At 47.1% G+C, this 26,591-nt stretch overlaps 1 protein-coding gene across 1 annotated transcript in view; it reads right to left on the reverse strand.

Moving 5' to 3' along the window:
- Positions 1-26,591, reverse strand: part of LOC139261923 (uncharacterized) — a 72,179-nt gene that overhangs the window by 40,555 nt on the left and 5,033 nt on the right. The window contains exons 2-3 of the mRNA XM_070877102.1: positions 10,698-11,039; positions 6,557-6,826 (exon numbers count right to left, since the gene is read on the reverse strand). Of these exons, the coding sequence (XP_070733203.1) occupies positions 6,557-6,826; positions 10,698-10,923 (496 nt within the window). The 5' untranslated portion in view covers positions 10,924-11,039. The remainder of the gene's footprint in view (positions 1-6,556; positions 6,827-10,697; positions 11,040-26,591) is intronic.

Consider the following 26,591-nt stretch of genomic DNA (forward strand, 5'->3'; position numbering starts at 1 on the left):
CTTCAGTCTACTCTCAATCTTCAGCAAAGTGATGGAAGGTGTCGTCAACAGAGCTATCAAGCAGCCCTTACTCACCAATAACCTGCTCACGATACTCAGTTTGTATTCAGTGGAGTGGTTCATTCACAGTGAGCATCTGTCTCCTTCTGTATTGAACATTCTGCACAGACTTTAGACCTGTGCCTTTTCTATTCTTTCTTTGTTGCTTTCTTTCTTTCTCCTGATATTTCTTTCACTATTTCCACTAAAGCCTTCACATTTTCTCAGCAAGACTAACCCAGAGTCATTTTAATTGCTTTTGCAATACAACTTGGCAGTTGACAAGATGGGAAAATTGGCAAACCTTTCCTTATTGTCCAAGGGGCAATCACGATACTTTCTTTCAAAAACATGGGGGTAATTTGGCCTTGTGCGATAGTGTAAAAGAGGTGATAGTGAATGTGATATCTGCCTTACCACATCACAGACACACACATGCACAAGATGGCTCGACAGGAACTTGTTATGTCTTGTCACATGATGCTTGTATTGAATTTGCATGAGAAGTTGCATTACCACAGTAGTCCACTAAGTGGAGCTCTATTACACTTCTCCCTTCTTAATGAAGAAGTAATCATAACAATGCAGCTCCAACAACACTCAAGAAGCTCGACACCATCCAGGACAAAGCACCCATTTGATTGGCACCCCATACACCACGTTAAACATTCACTCCCTCCACCACCGGCGCACTGTGGCTGCAGTGTGTACCATCTACAAGATGCACTGCAACAACTCGCCAAGGCTTCTCCAAAATCACCTCCCAAACCCGCGACCTCTACTTCCCAGAAGGATAAGGGCAGCAGGCACATGGGAACACCACCACCTCAACGTTCCCCTCCCAGTCACACACCATCCCGACATGGGAATATATCGGCCGTTCCTTCATCATCGCTGGGTCAAAATCCTGGAACTCCCTCCCCAACAGCACTGTGGGAACACCTTCACCACACGGACTGCAGCGGTTCAAGAAGGCGGCTCATCGCCAACTTTGAGGGCAATTAGGAATGGGCAATAAATGCCGGCCTTGCCAGCGACGCCCACATCATTGGGAACAAATAAAAATACACTGCCTTTAACCCCTACTTTTTTTTTCACCTTCCTTTTAATCCAGTTTGCTATCCTCCTCCAAATTCCACACCCCTTAATCTTCTGGAGTAATCTCTTGTGCAGTAATCTTATCGGATCGACTAGGCTTATATTCATTGGAATTTAAAAGAATGAGGGGGATCTCATAGAAACATATAAAATTCTGACAGGACTGGACAGGTTAGATGCAGGAAGAATGTTCCCGATGTTGGGGAAGTCCAGAACCAGGGGTCACAGTCTAAGGATAAGGGGCAACCATTTAGGACCGAGATGAGGAGGAATTTCTTCACCCAGAGAGTGGTGAACCTGTGGAATTCTCTACCGCAGAGAGTTGTTGAGGCCAGTTCGTTAGATATATTCAAAAGGGAGTTAGGTGTGGCCCTTACGGCTAAAGGGATCAAGGGGTATGGAGAGAAAGCAGGATGGGGTACTGAAGTTGTATGATCAGCCATGATCATATTGAATGGTGGTGCAGGCTCGAAGGGCCGAATGGCCTACTCCTGCACCTATTTCCTATGTTTCTAAACAATCACCATACATAATTTGCATGGTTAAACACAACAAATATAGACTTATTTTTCCATTTTTACAAATCAAACTTTACCACTTGTTTTCTGTTTCGAAGAGGATACTTTCACTCTCGAACAGATCTTTCCAAACTTGATGTCGAACTTAAACTCATTCTAGGCTGAGCCTGAGGAGAGTTTTTCTTCAAGGGCAACCCTTGATCTACATTTTGACTCTCTACAACTTCAGACTATCTGTCTGCCTGACTCAGACTCAGACTTAAATTCTGACTTTCTTTTGGACTTGTTTCTAGAACATCTGATGTAGGATTTGCTACTGGTACTCTACTTGTAATAAGACTATCTGTCTCATCAGAAATAATCGAATCATTCCAACTTTCAACTCCTTCCACATCTGTAGGTAAAATATGGTCAATGTGAACAAACCTAACCTTTCCATGATCAAACATCTTGTCCAAATATGTTCGAGAGTCGCATATCCTCACTACGCTTCCTGGTAACCATTTTAACCAATTATGGTGATGGTTCTTCACTCTCACCTTCTGATTTAATTTCACACTTCTCTCTCTTATTTTACCTCTATCATGATTCTTTTTCTGTCTTAGTTGTTTCTCTTCTACTAACTGTGCCAAGTTTGGCTTCAACAACGAGAACCTGATTCGTGGTTGTCGTTTGAGAAACAATTCTGCTGGTGTTCCACTAGTAGTTGTATCAGGAGTATTACGATACATAATCAGAACATTTGCTAGTTTGTGATCCAATGACAACTGCCATTTCTTTGGATTTGGATCCAATATTTGCTTGTTGAGGACAGGGTTTTACAATTTGTACTGTGCACTCGGTGCACCATTTGAAGCAGGATGGTATGGTGGAACCTTGGTATGTTTCACACTGTTCCTGCTCATGAACTGTGAAAATTCTTCTAAACAAAATTGCGGCCCATTATCAGAAACAATTTCTTCTGGGACACCATATGAAGAAAACAATCTTTGCAAATTGTCTATTATTTTATTTGTTGTTATTTTCTGCATCGGAAATACTTCTACCCATTTCGAATGATTATCAATCACAATGAACAATTGTTGTCCTTCTAGCTCAGCAAAATCTACTTGTAACTTTTGCCACACCCTGGGAGGCCATTTCTATGGCTGTAATGGTACTGATGGTGGTATCTTGCTTACCGATTGACATATTGTACACTGACTGATGATGCACTCTGTATCTTTATCTAGACCTGGCCACCATAAGTAACTGTGTGCAAAACTCTTGGTCAGGCACATTCCCAGGTGCTGGTCATGAAGATCTCCTAACAACTTGGACCTGAACTTATTTGGGATAACTACTCTTGCACCCACATGATAAATCTTTATCGACTGATAATTCATTCCTATGGACGAAGTATGGATGAATATCTTCCTCTGATATCTGGTTTGGCCAGCCATTTGCTATACAATCATACACCTTTGACATAACTGAGTCATGCTTAGTTGCTCTACCAAGCTCTTCAGCTGTGACAGGCAACTGATCAATGTATGAAAAATAGAACACTTCTTCCTCATTGGGTGTAACTTGTGATGGGGATGGCAACCTGGACATAGCATCAGCATTACCATCTGACTTAGGTACAACAACAATGGGTATAGCCCAATACTTAGGTCTACTTTAGAGATAATGTTCTCAGTTTCTAGTCTTTTGAGTACTTGACCAACTTTCTCTTTGAGTTCGTATGGCATGGGATATGGCTTGCAGTAAACTGGTCAAGCATTCTTCTGTACCCTGACATTCACCTTGAAACCTAGGATTGCACTGCCTGTTTCACGGACACCTTTGGATACTGTTTGATGACATCATCCTTCGATGCAAATCTCGTTTCAACTCAAAAAATCTCACTCCAATCCAGTTTCAATGATCCCCACCTATTTCTACCTATTAAGGCTTGTCTCCTGCTATGACTAAGAGAGGTAAGCTCTGAAACTGATCCTTGTATTTTACCGGTACGGTGATACATCCTACCACAGGGATTTGCTCTCCTGAGTAGCCTCGCAGTTCTATGTTTGACTTTTCCAGTGAAAAATCACTCAACTTGTCGAGATATAACAATTCCAGTACTACGCTCACGGATGCACCAGTGTTGATTTCCATGGGTATCCTGGTTCCTGCAACGTCTACTTGGATGACGATACTTCATGAATTATTGTTAGGTACCGTTGTGCTCCTGATGACGTGTGTCTTCAGAACCTCCTCATCCTGAGGCTTCTGTTCAATGCTACATAATCTCTGGTGATTTCTACTTATAGCATAAAACAGCAGTTTACCCTTCAGTCGGCATGCCTTCGCAAGATATCCAGTTTTCTTGCAGAAGAAACACTCTGCCTTCACATACGTACAATTTTGAGCGATGTGTTGTCCCAATCACCGATAGCATGACTTCAATGCGCTGTTACCTTGGTCAGTTGCAGAGGCCTTGAGGTCCAACTGCCTTTTACTTCTAGCCTGAAGCCGAGTCACTTCGGTTGTCTGAAGACTGGAAATGGCGTGAAATTCTCGGGAATATTGGTCTGCCATACCCATCGACATAGCTGTCTTACAAGCTAAATCAAAAGTCAAGTTAGGGGTTGTCAACAACTTTCTTCTGATTGCTTTATTTTTCATTCCACAAACAATGTGGTCACGCAATGCTTGGTCCTGAAAGTTTACGAAATGACAGTGAATGGGAAGCTTTTTTAAAGCTACAATGTACTCACTGATACTCTCGTCAATGAATTGATTTCATATTCCAAAACATTAACTTTCAGCAACTTCCAGGGGCTCAGGACTGTCGTGCTAACAATCTCCGTCAGTGGCGGGCCCTTTGACTTGTCAGGAACAAGCACATTTTTCAGGGTTGCATCCACCTCCAGGCCTGATTAAGTCAGGAAAATAGCCCGTTTTCTTTCTAACACCACCCGGTTACGGTTTTCATCATCGGGGACCTCGATGATACTTTTCGCGGTGAAAAACATTTCTAGCCACTCCATGTATGCTCGAAAGTCTCTCAGTCAGGATGGAACTCACCCAAGCACCCTATTATTCCCATAGGTGTGGCCATCTGGACTCTGGCAATGTTAACAGTGTGCTTGAAATTTACCTTGGATTTTTAGTTGTGTTGCAAATCAAAGAACCTCTCAAAGTCTCTCTGCTGGTTGGCTGGAACAGCCACCAAAAAAATTTCAGCTCGGGAATCCAGAAATCCCATCCTACATCGCCAATGTGATATCTTCCTTACAACATCACAAACACACACATACACAAGATGGCTGTACTGGAACTTGTCAGGTGACCTTGTCACATGATGCTTTTATTGTATATACGTGAGTAGTTACATTACCACAGTAGTCCACTAGGTGGATCAGTAGTCCACCAGGTTGAGCTCTATTATGTGATAGTGTAAAACAGCTGGTAGTGAATTGGAAACACATTTTACATCTCACAAAGATAACTTACTATTGCACGAAGTCAAAATGACCCATCCACATTCTCTCCCACACTAAAACCTCCTACTTTGTCTACACACACACTGAAAACCTATCTCTGACCAAGCTTTCAGTCACCTCTCTTTCTCACTAATACCGATGTCCACTTCATTCTTCCTCAGTGAAGCATCGTTTTATTTCTTTCTTCAAGGTCTGTTACTGAAAGCATTTTCTGTTTTTGTTTTATCTCCGGTACCATTTATTAAAAAAACGCTGCAATTCAGATTTTCTACCTTCCAGTGTTGAACTGCTTCATTTACTTTGTCAATTCTAGACAAGATAAACCAACATTGACTGCAGCCTTGTCACTCTCCTCCACTTGCCTCTCAACAGCTGGTGAAGTGGTTCCCCATTCAGTTACCTGTACAGAACCGGCCACATTATAACCACCCACCCTCCCTCCACTCCCAATCTATTGATATCAGATGCTAACGACCACACAGCACCATAACTGCTTGTACACTTCTGGTACGACCAATGATGTTCAACCAAAGTCACTCAGTATTGTCCCCTATGTGTGTGTATTGGGAGAGCACTGAGTAGTCAGTCAGGGCTGGACTGTAATTCTGTGGCCTTGCAGTGAGTAAAGTGAACCATATTTAGAAAATAATTGTCTCGGTGTTATGGTCACTGATGAGCTGTGTGAGAATGTTTCTGTTCACCTTTAACCCTTTAGCTATTTATTATCCAATCCATCAAGACCTGGTTGTTGATATTTGCCCAGTGTATTGCAATGTTATATTTACACCAATGTTCCAAAGAGAAAATACAGCCCAGTATGTAGTAAAAGCATCTGATGTCTCTGTGCTCCCTGGACATTGTGTGGAACAGTGTTATTTCAGTAACTCTTTAATATCTACTGTAAGGTAGTTCTGGGCTTACCCAGATCCACATCAATAGTTTTGATGCTATTTTAATAAGAGTATTTTTTCTACACTTCACACAAATACACATTCTTATCTTCTGTTCCAAAGCCCCACTCCCAGCTTTTCCTCTCTCCCTCCCCCAAAGCCCCACTCCCAGCCTTTGTCGTTTCCCCCTGCCCACCATCTCTCCTCTACATTCCCAACATTTCCATCCTTCCCTCTCCCGTTCATGGCCACTGATTCCCTGCCCTTCCCTCTTCCCTTAATCCTGCTCCTGGCTCAATGCTTATTTGAAGCTGAGAGTATGCAGCGCCTGGAATCACTTCCAATAGCAGCAGAACTGGGTTAGAAGTGACATTGAGGGGAGAGAGGCCAGTTTGTGTTCAATGCTGATATGTGCACCAGGCCCCCACATGCTGACTGTGGGCATGGTGCTGATGGTTGTAATGTATGGTTCCACTTTATATGTAACAGTTTTATATTAGTAACTCTTTAATATCCACTGTGAGGTAACTGTACTTACTGTTGGCCACAGAGAAATGTGCTTTTCCTGTGAGAATACTGGATCCATTTTCCTGCACTTCACACGTGTACAACTCCTGATCCTCTACTGCAACGTGTCTGACTATCAGATAGACTGTGTTATTTAGTCGGATCTGATCAGTGTTCCTCCTGTCCTGCTGAGATGAGTCTCTGGGTTTCCATTGAAGACTGACTGTATCTGAGAGTTTGGAGATGGTACAGCTGAGTGTAACGTCACTGCCCACCACAGCTCTCTGTGGACTTCTCTCAACTGTGAAAAACAGATCAATAAGATTTAGTGTAAGTCGTGACATGTACAATCCAATGATTAGGTTCTAACTGACAGTAGAATGTGCCCATTATCAATACTTGTAACTTGCTGCATTAAAGAGTCAGGCCAGGTTACACACAGTGCATTTTAATCAGTAAAATATTGGGCCCGAAATCTCTCGGTCCTGCTCCACCAATGTAAGTGAGGCAGAGTGGGGTCGGTGAACTTTACCCCTGACCCTGCTGGAGTATCCGGGGTCAGGTCAAGGTTACACAGTATGGATGGTATTTGGGGATGGTGACACCACAATGGACAGGTGAAGAAACTCACCAGAGGAGGGTGTGCTGGAAATGTAGCACCATATTATCAGACATGGAGAGGCCTCCAGTCCTACTCAGTTCTCTATGGGCCGAGCACACTGCAGTAAGACCAGCCAACACATGCACTGGGAGCCTGTTCACAAAACCCACCTCAAAGGTCATTACAGTCCCAGACATTATTTAAATGAGTGTGCTCCCAGAATGCTCCTGAGCAGAGCTCCAATCATTGAGCCTCCACGAGGAATGGAACTTCAGGAGACACTTGTTCTAAAAATGTTCACCCTCACGTTCAGTCCCACCGACAACATAACAAGTAAAAATCAAATCTTCAACAGGGACTTTATTTCCAATGCCAGGCCAATATAATGGTGGCATCCATTAGGTGCTGGCACCCAACACACTGGTGCCCGACCCATGTGGCATTCCCCATGTACCACGCACGATGTACCATGAGTGCCACTAACACGTGTAAATGGGTGGACTTTCTATCATGGTCAACTCGTGCTGGTGCAGTTTGGGCCAACACCTCAGGAACAATTTTCTTTTCTCTTGTCTATTGAATAGAGTAGGCTGAGGGGTGACCTGATAATGGTCTTTAAAATGATGAAGGGTGTTGATCGAGTAGATACAGAGAGAGAGTTTCCACTTGTGGGGAAGAGCAGAACTAGAGGCCACCAATATAAGATAGTCACCCAAGAAATCCAATAGGGAATTCAGAAGAAACTTCTTTACCCAGAGAGTGGTGAGAATGTGGAACTCACTACCACAGGGAGGGGTTGAAGTGAATAGTTTCGATGTATTTAAGGGGAGGCTGGATAAGCTTATGAGGGAGAAGGGAATGGAGGGTTATGCTGATAGATTTAGATGAGGTAAGACGGGAGGAGGATCCAGTGGAGCATAAACTGGACTGGTTGGGCCGAATGGCCTGTTTATGTTCTGTATATCTGATAGCTGAAGGCGTGGTCACCAATGGTGAGATGAAGGAGGGGATTTACAAGAGGCGAGAGTTAGAGGAATGCAGTTATGGGGCATGGAAGGGATGGGTTGCATGGTTAGGGAAGGTTGCAGTGACCTAAGGGTGAAGCCATGAAAGGATTTAAACACAGGGATGATAATCTTCAATTAGATTAATTGTGGGATCCAGAACCAATGTAGGTCCTCAAGAACAAGGGTGATGGATGAGTGGAACTTGGTGTTGGATAGAATTTGGACATCAGAGTTTTGAACAAGCTGAAGTTTACAGAGGGTAGAGGGTGTGATGCCGGCCAGGAAAACATTGCAATAGTCAAGTCTGGAGGTGACAAATACATGAATGAGAGTTTTAGCGGCAGATAGGCTGGAGTAGGGGAAGAGTCGGGCGGTGTTGCAGAAGTGGAAGGGATACTCTATCTGTAACTGATATATAGCCACCATACAACCACAGGGGGCAGATGGATGTTTGATATTAACAATCAATTTAGTGGTTGGAGATCAATGGCTCATTCTATGTTTCCGAAACCCCTTAGTGACCCCTCGGGGCCATAAAAGGAGCAGTGAGCGATGGCCATGGGCAGTGTGGAGACCCCGACCTGCGAGGGAACATCAGCGGCAGGTCAGGCCATAAAAGGAGCAGCAAGCGATGGCCATGGGCAGTGTGGAGACCCCGACCTGCGAGGGAACATCAGCGGCAGGTCGGGCCATAAAAGGAGCAGTGAGCGATGGCCATGGGCAGTGTGGAGACCCCGACCTGCGAGGGAACATCAGCGGCAGGTCGGGCCATAAAAGGAGCAGTGAGCGATGGCCATGGGCAGTGTGGAGACCCCGACCTGCGAGGGAACATCAGCGGCAGGTCGGGCCATAAAAGGAGCAGCAAGCGATGGCCATGGACAGCGTGGCTGCATACCACGGCAAGGTACTGCGCGAGCTGGTGCAGGAGGGCGACGGCAACCAAGAGTGAAGTCATCAAGGTCCAGGTCAGTGATTGGAGCGTGGGCAGATACAGCAGGAGCAGCGAGGTCGGGGCGAAGGAGCTGTGAGAGACTGTGGAGGGAGGTGATCGGGGCCCAGGGGAGGCATGAGTTCAGGGCCAGGGGCCCAGGGGCAGCACGGTCCAGCCCACACTGCGATATGTGTGCGCACTAGGCCCGTGCAGCAGAGCAGGTCTCCAGTTGTCTTGGGTAATCCTTGCCACTGGACCAAGACCTCACTCTGTCAAGCCCGTGTGGTGGCTGGTGTGCAACGGTCACCCAACGTTAAAAAATCCACGCACTGACATCTTCCACCCTTCAACATGGAGTTCGGGATCGGGAATATTAGGTCCTTCATTGAAACACCTGTGAACTCATCCTTATTTTGGCGTTTCGAGGACCGCCTATGATGATGATATCCGATGTATTCCTATGTAATGGTCCAGGGACAGTACCGTCACGATCATATTTTGTCCATGATGATATTTCAGGATAGGATGATATTTTGTGTCAAGTTCATTTGACGGTGACCTTCGCCTCATTTAGATGTTCCACCCATCAATCAACCAGGATGTGAAGCTGTTCAGCAACATCTTTTGTTGGCACCATTTAAAGATTTTGATTTATTTGCACTAAAGATTTTAAATATTATTGAATTGACACAATATACCTATTTTTCTCTGTCATGTTCCTTCCCGCTTTCCTGAAGGCGTTAACTCTTTGGCAGAGCACAAGTTCCACAGACACCCCACATCCTCTGGGACCTGAACCAAGTGCCACATCTAACGGGTTCAGTGGGCACCAATCAGGAGCAGTGATACTGGCCCATCGTATACCTGTCCCACAGTGCTGAGGCCTATTACTACAGTGACCTATTGGTTGGCAGACAGGAAGCAGAGAGTCAGGATAAACGGGTCTTTTTCAGAATGGCAGGCAATGACTAGTGGAGTGCCGCAGGGCTCAGTGCTGGGACCCCAGCTCTTTACAATATACATCAATGAATTGGATGAAAGAATTGAGTGTAATATCTCCAAGTTTGCAGATGACACTAAGCTGGGTAGCTGGGAGGACGCTACGAGGCTGCAGGGTGACTTGGACAGGTTCGGTGAGTGGAATTCCCTGCCGCAGAGAGTTGTTGATGCCAGTTCATTGGATATATTCAAGAGGGAGTTAGATATGACGCTTACGGCTAAAGGGATCAAGGCATATGGAGAGAAATCAGGAAAGGGGTACTGAGGTGAATGATCAGCCATGATCTTGAATGGTGGTGCAGGCTCGAAGGGTCAAATGGCCTACTCCTGCACCTATTTTCTATGTTTCTATGTTTCTATCTTACAGAGAGTGCGTCAGTGTACAGACCATAATACTCTCTGTGGGCTAGATTCCTCCGTTTGCTATTTCTGGTGAAATTATCAACACATTTTTACTCATGTTGACTATTTCAAGAGAAACAACGAACAAAATCTTTCCCCTGTTTAATGAGAGCTGCTCTCTGCACTGGGTGATATCAATCTCACGTGGTCCTGGCAATCTCTCATCATTACATGTGAAATTATTTACCGAGAATCGTTTTGTTGACCTTTTTCTGCTCTTTGTCCCACTCACCTTTGATCCCAAATAGTTCGTACAGTTTCAGGGTTTTATTACTCGGCTGTGTTTGAGTTAAGATGAATGATCCCGCAATTTTAAATGTGGGATTGTAAATTATCAGATTGATGGTACCAGAATCCTGCCGTACTTTCCTGTACAAGTCCTGATCTCCAGTCTGATCATTCCATTGTGCGTCCCACTGGCCCGAACTCCTCTTGTGAAAAGTAACCAGCCGCTGCATTACTTGCCCTGAGTGTGCTTTCCATTCCCAGACAACAGGGCCATCCCCAGGATTGTCTGGTCCTTTTAATCGAATGTCAGCTCTCTCATCTAAAAAATAAATATGATTGGTGTTTCCTGTTGGAAAGAGAAACAATGTCAGCACTTTGATATCAAATCACAATTCCTTAATCCAATGTTCGTAATTATTTATATAGTTCATTTATTTACAGTCATATTTGTATATTTAACTGATCATGTTACCTTCACTGCAGTCACTATTACAGAGAAAAACAGAACAATTCCATTATACATTCAGTGTATCCATTACTAGAGTGATAAAACATACAGCATTACGACAATTATCAACATAAAAAGAGAGGAAATAGTTCATTCCAGGTTACAGGATATAAAGGCTCCAAATATCTTTAAAAAAATGTATTCATGGGATGTGATCGTCACTGCCAAGCCCGACATTTATTGTCCATCACTAATTGCCCCTTGAGAAGGTGGTGGTGAGCCGCCTTCTTGAACCGCTGCAGTCCGTGTGGTGAAGGTGCTCCCACAGTGCTGTTCGGGAGGGAGTTCCAGGATTGTGATCCAGCGACGATGAATGAACGCCGATATATTTCAAGTCAGGATGGTGTGTGACTCGGAGGGGAACGTGGAGGTGGTGGTGTTCCCATGTGCCTCCTGCACTTGTCTATCGAGGTGGTAGAGGTCGCGGGTTTGCGAGTTGCTGCCGAAGAAGCCTTGAGAGTCGTCTGATCGGGCTGTAATTGGCCAGATTGGATTTGTCCTCCATTTGTGGACAGGACTTACCTGGGCAGTTTCCCACATTGTCAGGTCGATGCCAGTGTGGTAGCTGTACTGGAACAGCTTGGCGAGAGACGTGGCTAGTTCTGGAGCACAAGTCTTCAGCACAACAGTCAGGATGTTGTTGGGACCTTTAGCCTTTGCTGTATCCAGTGCGCTCAGCCCTTTCTTGGTATCACGTGGAGTGAATCGACTTGGCTGAAGTCTGGCTTCTGTGATGGTGGGGACCTCAGGTGGAGGCCAAGATGGATCACCCTCTCGGCACTTCTGGCTGAAGATGGTTGTAAACGCTTCAGCCTTGTCTTTTGCACTCACGTGCTGGGTTCCGCCATCGTTGAGGATGGGGATATTCATGGAGACTCCTCCTCCAGTTGTTACATTCATGACTGGATGTGGCAGAACTGCAGAGCTTTGATCTGATCCGTTGATTGTGGGATCACTTAGCTCTGTCTATAGCATGCTGCTTCTGCTGTGTAGCATGTATGTAGTCTTGTGTTGCAGATTCTCCAGGTTGGCACCTCATTTTCAAGTATGCCTGGTGCTGCTCCTGGCATGCTGTTTCTACACTCCTCATTGAACCAGGGTTGGTCTCCTGGCTCGATGGTAATGGTAGAGTGAGGGATATGTCGGGCCATGAGGTTACAGATTGTGGTAGAATACAATTCTGCTGCTGCTGATGGCCCACAGGACCTCAGGGATGACCAGATTTGATCTTCTAGATCTGTTCTGAATCTATCCCATTGAGTACGGTGGTAGTTCCACACAACACGATGGAGGGTGTCCTCAGTGTGAAGATGGGACTTTGTCTCCACAATGACTGTGTGGTGGTTACTGCTACCAATGCTGTCATGGACAGATGTATCTGTGACAGGTAGATTGGTGAGGATGAGGTCAAGTAGGTTGCTCTCTCGTGTTGGTTCTCTCATCACCTGCCGCAGGCCCAGTCTGGGAGCTATGTCCTTCAGGACTCGGCCAGTTCGGTCAGTAGTGATGCTACCGAGCCGCTCCTGGTGATGGACATTGAAGTCCCCCACCCAGAGTACATTCTGTGCCCTTGCTACCCTCAGTGCTTCTACCAAGTGGTGTTGAACATGGAGGAGAACTGATTCATCAGCTGAGGGAGGGCGGTAGGTGGGAATCAGCAGGAGGTTTCCGTGTCCATGTTTGACCTGAAGCCATGAGACCTCATGGGGTCCGGAGTCAATGTTGAGGACTCCCAGGGCCACTCCCTCCGCACTGTATACCACTGAGCCACCACCTCGGGTGGGTCTGTCCTGCCGGTGGGATGGTGATGGAGGAGTCTGGGACATTGGTTGAAAGGTATGATTGTGTGAGTATGACTATGTGAGGCTGTTGCTTGACTGGTCAGTGGGACAGCTCTCGCAATTTTACCACAAGTCCCCAGACATTGGTGAGGAGGACTTTGCCGGGTGGGCTGGGCTGGGTGGGCCGTTATCGTGCCCGAAGCCAATGCCAAGGTCGATGTCAGGTGGTCCGTCCGGTTTTATTCTTATTATTGTTTTTCGTAGCGGTTTGTTACAACTGAGTGGCTTGCTATGTGATTGCAGAGGGCAGTTAAGGGTCAACCACATCTGAGGCCTTGCAGAGAGCAAGGGGAGAGGCGTTGAAGTGTGTCAGCACTGTGTGGAGCATCCACATAGAGCTTCCTTCAGTTCCCCAATAGTGCTCCGGGTCCCACCCCCAAAGGAAGTGCAGTGCGTGAGATTGTGTTCCACTTCCTGTGTGGGGCAATTCCGGGCGCTCAAAGTCCCGGCCCCAGAAACTTACTGCCCCAATCAGGGCACAGGGCAAGCTTTCCCCCAAAGTATTGTTAGATCATTGTGGCCAGTGATTATTCCTTTTCTCTGTACTTCAGCAATTGTAAAAATGTTTTTTTGAATTAATTCTTGTGATATGAGCATCACTGCCAAGGTCACCCTTTAGTGGCCCTCCCTAATTGCCCGTGAGAAGCTGATGGTAAGTCGCCTTCCTGAACCGCAGAGGGCAGTTCAAAGTCAATCACATTGCTGTGGGTCTGGAGTCACATGTAGGCCAGACCGGGTAGGGCATTAGTGAACCAGATGGGGATTATAACAATCAGATAGTTTCATGGTCACCATTACTGATAATAGCTTTTCATTCCAGATTTTAACTCACTGAATATTTTATTCCCCAGTTGCCGTGGTGGGATTTGAACTCTGGCCTCTGGATCATTAGTCCAGGCCTCTAGATTACTGGCCCAGTAACATAACCACTATGAACATAAGAACATAAGAAATAGGAGCAGGAGTAGGCCATACGGCCCCTCGAGCCTGCTCCGCCATTCAATAAAATCATGGCTGATCCGATCATGGACTCAGCTCCACTTCCCCGCCCACTCCCCATAACCCCTTATTCCCTTATCGGTTAAGAAACTGTCGATCTCTGTCTTAAATTTATTCAATGTCCCAGCTTCCACAGCTCTCTGAGGCAGCGAATTCCACAGATTTACAACCCTCTGAGAGAAGAAATTTCTCCTCATCTCAGTTTTAAATGGATGGCCCCTTATTCTAAGATCATGCCCCCTAGTTCTAGTCTCCCCCATCAGTGGAAACATCCTCTCTGCATCCACCTTGTCAAGCCACCTCATCATCTTATATGTTTTGATAAGATCACCTCTCATTCTTCTGAATTCCAATGAGTAGAGGCCCAACCTACTCAACCTTTCCTCATAAGTCAACCCCCTCATCACCGGAATCAACCTAGTGAACCTTCTCTGAACTGCCTCCAAAGCAAGCATATTCTTTCGTAAAAATATGGAAACCAAAACTGCACGCAGTATTCCAGGTGTGGCCTCCTCACCAATACCCTGTATAACTGTACCAAGACTTCCCTGCTTTTATATTCCACCCCCTTTGCAATAAAGGCCAAGATACCATTGGCCTTCCTGATCACTTGCTGTACCTACCTACTATCCTTTTGTGTTTCATGCACCAGTACCCCCATGTTACTGTTACAACTCCTGGTCAACTGTGGCTGTGACAGTGACAAATGTACTTTAGGTTAATGTATTCCGATACTTCCAGGTGGCCTCTGTGACAATGGTCACATCATTCAGTCAATAGTCCATCACTACCAATCACAGAACTGCACTTTCTCCTTTGATTCATGAGGTGCCTTCGCTCTAAGCACAGCAGTAAACAAATATTATTGGATACTCAAGGGTAACAGTACAATCCCCATTGTAACCATTTTTAAATTTACTTGTTCATAAATGAACTTAGCTGAAGTGATAAATTCCAAGTATCTGTGACTCTAGATTAAATAGCAATTCACATCACAGTTACCAAAAATAAAAGTGTTCGATGCTCAATGTATACACAGTGAAGTTTAAACACAGAGGTCGAGGAATTGGCCTCCTCAGCACCTCCGTTGTTACCTCTGGGGGGCGATACTGGTCCCTAAACATTTACTGACCATCTGCAGCGAGAAGATCAACTCAACAGTTGTTTATCGCACTGGAGGGAGGTACACAGTGGTGTTCCCCAGGGTCGGTACACAGTGGTGTTCCCCAGGAATGGTACACAGTGGTGTTCCCCAGGAATGGTACACAGTGGTGTTCCCCAGGAATGGTACACAGTGGTGTTCCCCAGGGTCGGTACACAGTGGTGTTCCCCAGGGTCGGTACACAGTGGTGTTCCCCAGTGTCGGTACACAGTGGTGTTCCACAGGGTCGGTACATAGTGGTGTTCCCCAGGGTCGGTATACAGTGGTGTTCCCCAGGATTGGTACACAGTGTAGTTCCCCAGGAATGGTACACAGTGGTGTTCCCCAGGGTCGGTACACAGTGGTGTTCCCCAGAGTCGGTACACAGTGGTGTACCCCAGGGTCAGTACACAGTGGTGTTCCCCAGGGTCGGTACACAGTGGTGTTCCCCAGGGTCGGTACACAGTGGTGTTCCCCAGGAACGGTACACAGTGTTGTTCCCCAGGGTCGGTACACAGTGGTGTTCCCCAGGGTCGGTACACAGTGGTGTTCCCCAGGGTCGGTACACAGTGGTGTTCCCCAGGGTCGGTACACAGTGGTGTACCCCAGGGTCGGTACACAGTGGTGTTCCCCAGGGTCGGTATACAGTGGTGTTCCCCAGGGTCGGTACACAGTGGTGTTCCCCAGAGTTGGTACACAGTGGTGTTCCCCAGGGTCGGTACACAGTGGTGTTCCCCAGGGTCGGTACACAGTGGTGTTCCCCAGGGTCGGTACAGAGTGGTGTTCCCCAGGGTCGATACACAGTGGTGTTCCCCAGGGTCGGTACAGAGTGGTGTTCCCCAATTTCAGCCCCGATGATTCTCTGATTCTAAAGGAGCAGGGACATGAAAATTATGGGTCTCAATTTTCCCCAGTGATTTGTGCCGTTTTTTTGACCTAAATTTTAAAGTCCAAGTTTCCCCAAAGATTGTGTGCCAGCGTAACTCAGTTAGTTACGGTTTGTTTGAGACATAGTAACCTGATATCTGTGTCATTTTTACACAATTATGCAAGTTTGGCCAACTTCCATTTCTCCGAGGACAGCGAATGTGACCACTCCTAAAAAACCTTCTGGGTTTTAACAAAAAACCAGCGCACGTCAAAAAATCAACGCAGAAAAACACCGTTGTGTTTCGGTGAAGTTTTGGAGGGAGTCACGAACACATAAATACACATCATCGGGCTTCATTTTTCCAACTGAAGATACAGAGAATGGAGCTTTCGTGCAATTCTTTAAGTTTGGATAATTTTTAAAGTGCCACGCCCCCACCGGACATCTCCAAACCGGGCTCGAGGGTCGGAGCGTCAACCGGCAGAATCAGTCCCTCGCCCGCACACAGGGGCTCGGGGCTCGGCTCGAAAAGCCCAGCGGGGTGGGCTGGGGGGTGGCGGGGTGTGGAATCTGAACTGAAGGGATGAGAACCCTTACACTATGTCACTCTGCATCAAATAAATCCAGCGGGGGGAGGTTCCCGATCTATGCAAACCCATTGCACATGCTCAGACCTGGGTGTGGTCCATACTGGGACATTGACCTTGGGGAGCGAGACAACAAAGAAACTTGTCCTGCCTGTCGTTTTGAGCTTCTTGCAAAGATACAATTTAATCATGGGGGCAATAGTGACAATGTCATACTACGTGCAAGCCTGCTGCATGATGGTGCTGCGGAGGAGACAATTGATTAGACACCATCGTGTGAGGAACCTCAGAACATGTAGGATGATGGGCAGGAGGCCTTACCCACCTCGGGTATATTGAGACAGGTGTTAGTACCTGCACCTGAGTGATGCAGACTGTGTCAGAAGGCTGCATTTCCACAAAAAAGTTGTAACTGAGATCTGTGAGTTAGTGAAAGCAGACCTGCAACCTAGAAGCGTCAGGAGGATTGCTTTGTCAGTTGAAGTGAAGCTTCCAGCTGCACTTTCATTCTATGCATCTGGATTGTTTCCAGCTACAACTGGGGATGTGTGCACCATTTCTCAACATGCAACACATGTCTGCATTCGGCAGGTGACTGCTGCAGTATATGCCCGGAGGAATGACTACATGTCCACCCAGGCAATGCGTGAAAGGGCTGTGGGCTTCTCCAGGATTGCTGGCTTCCCAAGGGTACAAGGCGGCATTGATTGTACCCACATCGCCTTGCGTGCATCTTGGGAGTAATGTGAGTTGTACAGGAACAGAAAAGGCTTCCACTCCATTAATGTGCAACTCATGTGTGACGACATGAATCGCATCATGTCAGTTGATGCAAGATACCCTGGGAGCACCCATGATGCATTCATCCTATGCAAGAGCGCTATATCTACCATGTTTCAGCAGCAGCCAGAAGGGCAGAGCTGACTACTGGGAGACAAAGGGTACGGCCTGCCACCTGGCTCATGATGCCCTTGTGTATAACCCGGACGGAAGCTGACCGGGAATACAACATGCCGCACATTGCGACGCACAGCATAATAGAGAGGACCATTGGCATCTTGAAACAGTGTTTCCGATGCCTGGACCATTCTGGCGGCTACTTGCTATACTCCCCTGAGATTATCGGTCAGTTCACTGTTGTGTGCTGCATGCTGCATAACTTAGTCATGAGGCAGCAGCAGCTGGTAGTGAAGACCCACCTGAGGTGAGAGTGGCTGATGATGATGAGGAAGCTGCAGATGAGGAGGAGGAGGAGGAGGAGGAGGAGGAGGAGGAGGAGGAGGAGGAGGAGGAGGAGGAGGAGGAGGAGGAGGAGGAAGCCATGCAACTACCTGAACCCAGAGTACGATGGCGGAGGAGAGCGGGCCTTCGTGCCCCTTTAACGATTGCTCGAGCCTTGCACCAGCAGCTCATCCATGAACACTTTGCTGCCGAGGGCTCAGCAGCAACTATTCCGTAATGTGAATTGTGTTAATGGAACAAATCATGGCAATGATTCTTGTTTACTTCAAAATCTTGTGTTAGTAATGGAACAAATAATGGCAATGATTCAGTTATAATTTAAAATATATTTTATTCAAAAGTTTAACAAACATTTGTTTGTACTTACCTTTAATAAAAATATTCTTGGATCAAACTTTAAAGTTTTCAGTTCAGATCACTTTCAAACTTTCACAATGCTGACAAATCTAAGATCACTTCAAACTCTAAGATCATTAAAAACTTAAAGATCATTTGGAAACTTTTAAACTTGTAAATTTATATAACTTACAAAAATGTTTAATTTGAGAACAGTGACAACAGTAACAGCAATAATAAAAAGAACAGCAGCAGCAAAGAAAGGCAGCACCCATCTCTCCTCCACCTTATTCTCAGACCGCCCGCTGCACTTGGTGTTGGTGACACGCATCGTTTCTTGGGTTGGTACCAAGCTTATTCTTTCGAACATCTCGGATATTGCACACTTCTTGATGGGGGGGTCGGGGGGGTGGGGAGGGGCGGTAATGTAGAAGGCCCGACTTGGGTCCCTTCAGTGGCTGGTCTGGGGATTGGAGTGGGAGTGGCAACTGATTCTGTCAATGGGCGCAGGGTCTGAGCGCGTTCCCCTATTGCAGCAGCTAACTCCGACATTCCCTCCCTCATGTGCCCCGACTGCGTCTCACCTACCTGCAACATTCCCTCCCTCATGTGCCCCGACTGCGTCTCACCTACCTGCAACATTCCCTCCCTCATGTTCACTAACAGTGTTTCAACTACCTGCAACATTCCCTCCCTCATGTTCACTAACAGTGTGTCACCTACCTGTGACATTCCCTCCCTCATGTTCACTAACAGTGTGTCACCTACCTGTGACATTCCCTCCCTCATGTTCACTAACAGTGTGTCACCTACCTGTGACATTCCCTCCCTCATGTTCACTAACAGTGTGTCACCTACCTGTGACATTCCCTCCCTCATGTTCACTAACAGTGTGTCAACTACCTGTGACATTCCTCCCTCATGTTCACTAACAGTGTGTCACCTACCTGTGACATTCCCTCCCTCATGTTCACTATCAGTGTGTCACCTACCTGTGACATTGCCTCCCTCATGTTCACTAACAGTGTGTCAACTACCTGTGACATTCCCTCCCTCATGTTCACTATCAGTGTGTCACCTACCTGTGACATTGCCTCCCTCATGTTCACTAACAGTGTGTCACCTACCTGTGACATTCCTCCCTCATGTTCACGAACAGTGTGTCACCTACCTGTGACATTCCTCCCTCATGTTCACGAACAGTGTGTCACCTACCTGTGACATTCCCTCCCTCATGTTCACTAACAGTGTGTCACCTACCTGTGACATTCCCTCCCTCATGTTCACTAACAGTGTGTCACCTACCTGTGACATTCCTCCCTCATGTTCACTAACAGTGTGTCAACTACCTGTGACATTCCTCCCTCATGTTCACTAACAGTGTGTCACCTACCTGTGACATTCCTCCCTCATGTTCACTAACAGTGTGTCAACTACCTGTGACATTCCCTCCCTCATGTTCACTAACAGTGTGTCAACTACCTGCAACATTCCCTCCCTCATGTTCACTAACAGTGTGTCACCTACCTGTGACATTCCCTCCCTCATGTTCACTAACAGTGTGTCACCTACCTGCAACATTCCCTCCCTCATGTTCACTAACAGTGTGTCACCTACCTGCAACATTCCCTCCCTCATGTTCACTAACAGTGTGTCACCTACCTGTGACATTCCCTCCCTCATGTTCACCGACAATGTATCAGCCACCTGCAAAACTCCCTCCCTCATGTTCCCGCAGTGTTTCCATTTCTACTGAGAGTGTTGTTACTTCTCCCGACAGTCCTGATACCTCATCACCCACCCCACTATTGGTGTCCAGGAGTGATCGTGTAAGGTCAATGCTCTCCGCACTCATTGTCATCATCTGAACCACATCTGTTAGATCCTGCACCTGAGGAGAGCGCTGTCGAGCTCTCCTTCCCCTCCTCACCCTGGGTGTGGCTCACTACATCCCACTGGGACCCGCAGCCTCGGACAGTGGGGCCCTGGGTGTGGCTCACTACATCCCACTGGGACCCACAGCCTCGGACAGTGGGACCCTGGGTGTGGCTCACTACATCCCACTGGGACCCACAGCCTCGGACAGTGGGGCCCTGGGTGTGGCTCACTACATCCCACTGGGACCCACAGCCTCGGACAGTGGGACCCTGGGTGTGGCTCACTACATCCCACTGGGACCCACAGCCTCGGACAGTGGGGCCCTGGGTGTGGCTCACTACATCCCACTGGGACCCACAGCCTCGGACAGTGGGACCCTGGGTGTGGCTCACTACATCCCACTGGGACCCACAGCCTCGGACAGTGGGGCCCTGGGTGTGGCTCACTACATCCCACTGGGACCCACAGCCTCAGACAGTGGGGCCCTGGGTGTGGCTCACTACATCCCACTGGGACCCACAGCCTCGGACTGTGGGAACCCATGGAATGTCCCAGCAACACTCGTACCACTCAGGAAAAGGGTTGGCACCTCAATGGGGGACACCTGCACCTCCTCCAGAGTGAGTACAACCCCTCCCCCTCACCCTCATGCTCTTGGTCGGGAAGGTGGGATTGTCTCGTCCGCGTCTCAATCTTCTGCATCGTCAAGGTTGGCCTCAAGTTTTGCAAAATATAACAGAACACACAAATGGTTAGCAGCAGAGGAGGGGCCAGGGTGGGTGGTAGGAGGAGGCTCACACAGTGCAGGCAGCAGGCTGATTTGAAGGACCACGATGAATGATAGCACATTGCATCAACTGAAGTGTAGCTGATGGAGACATCCCCATGAACCGAAGCGTGGCTAGCCCGCGCGGTACTTAACATTTAGCAAAGGCAGACTGTGGAATTTGCAGGACTTACCCTCTCCCTCGAGTGTGGGCCCAGCTTGTGTCGTGGTGATTGCTTTTCTCCAGGCAGGACCATCAAAGCAGTGAGCCTCTCTTCCAAGGGTGTCAGTGGGTGCAGGTTTACCAGGCTCCTCCTGTTCGAGTTCTTTCCCTTTTGTTGTGTGCCAGCTTCCTCTGCAAAGATGAAAACATAACTTTTGAGGGAGGGTGTCTTTCTGCTGGGTGGGACATGCAGCTGGTCACATTTACAATTGCAATTCCATTGAATAAATGAAAATATTCCTTACACTGACTACTTGACCAAGGTCCTGCCACTTCTCTCTGCACCGACCTCCAGACCTCGGGGTGGTCAGCATTGCACCGTAATCTTCTGCAAGTTGGTTCCAGCGTTTCTTCATTTCTTTTGGTGAAACTTTTATGTGACCTCTGCTGGTGTCCAGCTCGTGCCATCTGGCCTCAATCACAGTAACTAGTGCGTCCACTTCACCCTGTAAGGAATTCTAGGTCCTTGTGCCGCGTTAAATCTTGTATTGCAGCTCGGATTTTTCCAATGAGAATTAAAGTTCTCACACCCAACTGGTCCTTTACAAATGGCCGAAAGCAGACCGAGAGCTGTCCTGTACATGCGCGCCCATAGCAATCACGTCAAAAACATCCATTTTTTTCACGCATGCGCAGAAGGGGGGCATTGTTTTTTCGGTGCAGACATTAGGCTCCACCCCCTGAAGATACAGGGCAGGCTGCGTGGCCCCAATTTCAAACAATAGAACGGGGAAACTTGCTACTTATTTTTTTGGAGTTGAGGCGTAACTCTGGCAATACGCAAAAAAACAGCATTGTGGAAATTTGAGGCCATAGACCTTACGTACTTCCTGAATACCCGCTGAATGAATTCATTAAACAGTGATACAGTAAAACTGTGATTGGTGGAAATAAGACACTTACTGTGTGTGAGAACAGACGGAAGGAGAAACACACAGAAACTGAACATCAAACCAGCTGGCATTTTGCTGCAGACAAATCGTTGACTCATTTCACAGGTTCACTCTCTTTCCCTGTAAGAAATACACACATAGATACAGATATATATTGTACCAGAAAACCACCAGACGTAAAACTGAGGCACATTTCTTCAATATGTTTAACACTTCGGACTGTGAAGAAAAATAAAACAGATAAAACAGCTTACCAAATGATTTCCTCACGCATGGGAACACCATCGCCTCCAAGTTCCCCTCCAAGTCACATGTCACCCTGTCTATATTCTTGAACTCCCTCCCTAAGGGCATTGTAGGAATATCTTTGCCACACGGACTGCAGTGGTTCAAGAAGGCGGCCCATCACCAGCTTCTCAAGGGCAACTAGAGATGGGCAAAAATGCCAGCCGTACCAGCGATGCCCATATCCCGAGAAAAATTATAAATAAAATATATTTGAAAGACCTTTACCAGGCCGTTATGCACCCCGGCAAAAAGGTATTACAGGATACCATCTCACAAACTGATGTAAAAACATAAACTACTGGTCGGGATTGGGGTTAAAAGAACTAGTTAGCAAAAGGAAAGTCCTGGTGTGACTATCACTAACACTGAGCCAAATCAGAGTTAACTTAGTTCCATCACACCTGACCACCGCTACATTTTGCACCTCAGTTGTGTGATCTATTTGGCAGCCTTCCCTCAGGTTGGTGCTCTCTGTAGTGACCAATGAAACTCTTTGTAAATGAGGTTGTATCAAATCAGCAGCCTGGATTTGGAAGCTATCTTGAGGCTGAGACTCATAGGCCTGGAAACTCGATGGGGCAGCGCCCATTTTTTGGGCACAAGCTGGATCCCTAATCTTCCAATATGGTGGGCAGCGATGTCATAGGGTTGAGATGATTGGCTTGAAATTGTCACAACCATCGTCGTCGCTCATTCCCACTGATACCAGTTTTACAGGGGCTCCTTACTGCCTCACTTGGTTAAATGCTGTCTTGATTTCAAGCACAGTATATAAGTACCAGTTCTTTCTCTCTAATGCGTGTGTGCATGCACATACACGTGTGTGCGTGTGTGGAACTGGGTTGGAGTGAAGCTGAAGAGACACCATTCCTTGTACAAGATCTCCCACTTTGTGCTTATTCTCTCAGCAGCATTTCTTGTTCTCTACATCTCAGGCAGAATCTATACAAGTAACTGATTCGCTCCAGGATTCGGTTCTCTCTGATGGATACAAAGATAATTGCTCACTATATTCTTCAATGGCGTCACTCCTTTCTATAGAGACATTGAAGATTACATCAGAGGAAGTTGTCCCGTTGTGTCTGTGCCAACACTTTGCTCGAACAATCCAAAAACTAATCCCACTGCCCCACTCACTCTCACAGCCCTAAATCTTACCCCGCTTCAAATATTTATCCAATTTTCCCTTAAAGATGCACAAACGTATCTGTGAGAGTGTTCCACTGAGCCACGGCTGACACCTTATATACAGAGTCTTGTGTCTGAAAGTTAGGTGAAACTAATCATTTTTATATTTCGTGTTACAAATAAAACGTAGAATACCAACTCCGAAACACGAGCTAAAATGTTTTCTTATGAATCTTTGAAATGTCGGACAATAGTGAAATAGTGGTGGGCTTGTTTAATTGGTCCTGACTTTGGTCATGTGAGAGACCCAAAGCAGTAGATAGTTATCTTAGTGTCACTGTTTCGCATTAACCACATTTACATCCTTCACTGAACTGTCAAGGCCCAGATAACTGTAAATGGGAAGTAACCCTTCCGTTTAAATATTTCCAAACAGAATTCTTGAAAGGCAGTAGGGGTTAAATTGAATAACCCCTGAGAACGTGATAGAGCGTTCTCATCTCTATCAATCAGGACTCAACCCAAACATTCATGTGTTTCACCTCACCCTCACACACTTAGCACTTTTGCAATCCTCCAACCAACATCTCACAGCTTGCACACACAGGCAGCTATTCAACCATGTCAGTCACATCACCCGGACAGATTGCACAATACTCACTGACACACTTCCATCTTTCTCGGTGGAGAAGGTAATGCAGAACCGGATGAAGCAGGGACTAACCGGAGAGGGTGAGGCGTGCCTGCATGTTGGAACCTCTATGGAGATACGATGCTGGCCATTTTGGGAAGGGCCATTGTTGAGGCCGTGGCCACCAGCGGGGCTGAGACCATTGAAGATAAGGGTATCCACATTCCTAATCCTCCTTCTCTCATCCCACCTCTGTCCCATCCCACAATCTCTTCTGACTGAGGAGCTGCAGATGGTGTAAACAAGCACTTCTTACTTTCTCCTCGCCCCTCACCACAACCCTTCACGTGTCACTTTTCATTTGAAATAGCCAGGAACTACGAGCTGCCCAGACAGTGGAGGCAGAGCAGGAAGACACACCGTCACTGGGTTTCACAGTCGCAGCCACCAGCTCACATACTGACATTGTGTGTAATTGCGAGAGGAAAGAGGTGGGATCTGCACACGGTGAGACACTGGGCACAAGTGCGCTGCAGCCAGGGCAGGGGGAAATGACAGCTCAGGTAGCAGCTCGCCGCAGGTTGAGGCCACGCACTAGTTCTGATACAGAGGACTCAGCTAATGACTTCGATGGGCCAGGCTACACCAGAGGCTGCTGGGTGGACATACCGGAAAGCCTGCCAGAAGCCTACCTTCAATGTTAAGGAGCATGGACAACTCAGGCACTAACTTGGCACAGGGCTTTGTGCAGAGCTTGGAGCCCATCATTTCCAACATGGAACGGGTGGCTACCTCCAGCAGCACACCTGTGGAACCAACCAGGACGCAGCGTCTGATGGCCAATGTCCCAGCTTCCATTGCAACACAAGCAGCACCCACCCAAAGTCTGAGTGTTGCAGAGGAAGCTCAGACTGTTGTCAGGCAATCTCAGCTTGTGGTCATTGGATCCTCAGACTGTTGTCAGGCAATCTCAGCTTGTGGTCATTGGATCCTCAGACTGTTGTCAGGTAATCTCAGCTTGTGGTCATTGGATCCTCAGACTGTTGTCAGGTAATCTCAGCTTGTGGTCATTGGATCCTCAGACTGTTGTCAGGCAATCTCAGCTTGTGGTCATTGGATCCTCAGACTGTTGTCAGGCAATCTCAGCTTGTGGTCATTGGATCCTCAGACTGTTGTCAGGTAATCTCAGCTTGTGGTCATTGGATCCTCAGACTGTTGTCAGGTAATCTCAGCTTGTGGTCATTGGAGGCTCAGACTGTTGTCAGGCAATCTCAGCTTGTGGTCATTGGAGGCTCAGACTGTTGTCAGGCAATCTCAGCTTGTGGTCATTGGATCCTCAGACTGTTGTCAGGCAATCTCAGCTTGTGGTCATTGGCAGCTCAGACTGTTGTCAGGCAATCTCAGCTTGTGATCATTGGATCCTCAGACTGTTGTCAGGTAATCTCAGCTTGTGGTCATTGGATCCTCAGACTGTTGTCAGGCAATCTCAGCTTGTGGTCATTGGATCCTCAGACTGTTGTCAGGTAATCTCAGCTTGTGGTCATTGGATCCTTACGCTGTTGTCAGGCAATCTCAGCTTGTGGTCATTGGATCCTCAGACTGTTGTCAGGTAATCTCAGCTTGTGGTCATTGGATCCTCAGACTGTTGTCAGGTAATCTCAGCTTGTGGTCATTGGATCCTCAGACTGTTGTCAGGCAATCTCAGCTTGTGGTCATTGGATCCTCAGACTGTTGTCAGGCAATCTCAGCTTGTGGTCATTGGATCCTCAGACTGTTGTCAGGTAATCTCAGCTTGTGGTCATTGGATCCTCAGACTGTTGTCAGGTAATCTCAGCTTGTGGTCATTGGAGGCTCAGACTGTTGTCAGGCAATCTCAGCTTGTGGTCATTGGAGGCTCAGACTGTTGTCAGGCAATCTCAGCTTGTGGTCATTGGATCCTCAGACTGTTGTCAGGCAATCTCAGCTTGTGGTCATTGGCAGCTCAGACTGTTGTCAGGCAATCTCAGCTTGTGATCATTGGATCCTCAGACTGTTGTCAGGTAATCTCAGCTTGTGGTCATTGGATCCTCAGACTGTTGTCAGGCAATCTCAGCTTGTGGTCATTGGATCCTCAGACTGTTGTCAGGTAATCTCAGCTTGTGGTCATTGGATCCTTACGCTGTTGTCAGGCAATCTCAGCTTGTGGTCATTGGAGGCTCAGACTGTTGTCAGGTAATCTCAGCTTGTGGTCATTGGATCCTCAGACTGTTGTCAGGTAATCTCAGCGTGTGGTCATTGGAAGCTCAGACGGTTGTCAGGCAATCTCAGCTTGTGGTCATTGGATCCTCAGACTGTTGTCAGGCAATCTCAGCTTGTGGTCATTGGATCCTCAGACTGTTGTCAGGCAATCTCAGCTTGTGGTCATTGGATCCTCAGACTGTTGTCAGGCAATCTCAGCTTGTGGTCATTGGAGGCTCAGACTGTTGTCAGGCAATCTCAGCTTGTGGTCATTGGATCCTCAGACTGTTGTCAGGCAATCTCAGCTTGTGGTCATTGGATCCTCAGACTGTTGTCAGGCAATCTCAGC

This window comes from Pristiophorus japonicus, chromosome 1 (genome assembly GCF_044704955.1).
Source record: "Pristiophorus japonicus isolate sPriJap1 chromosome 1, sPriJap1.hap1, whole genome shotgun sequence".
Lineage (NCBI taxonomy): Eukaryota > Metazoa > Chordata > Chondrichthyes > Pristiophoridae > Pristiophorus > Pristiophorus japonicus.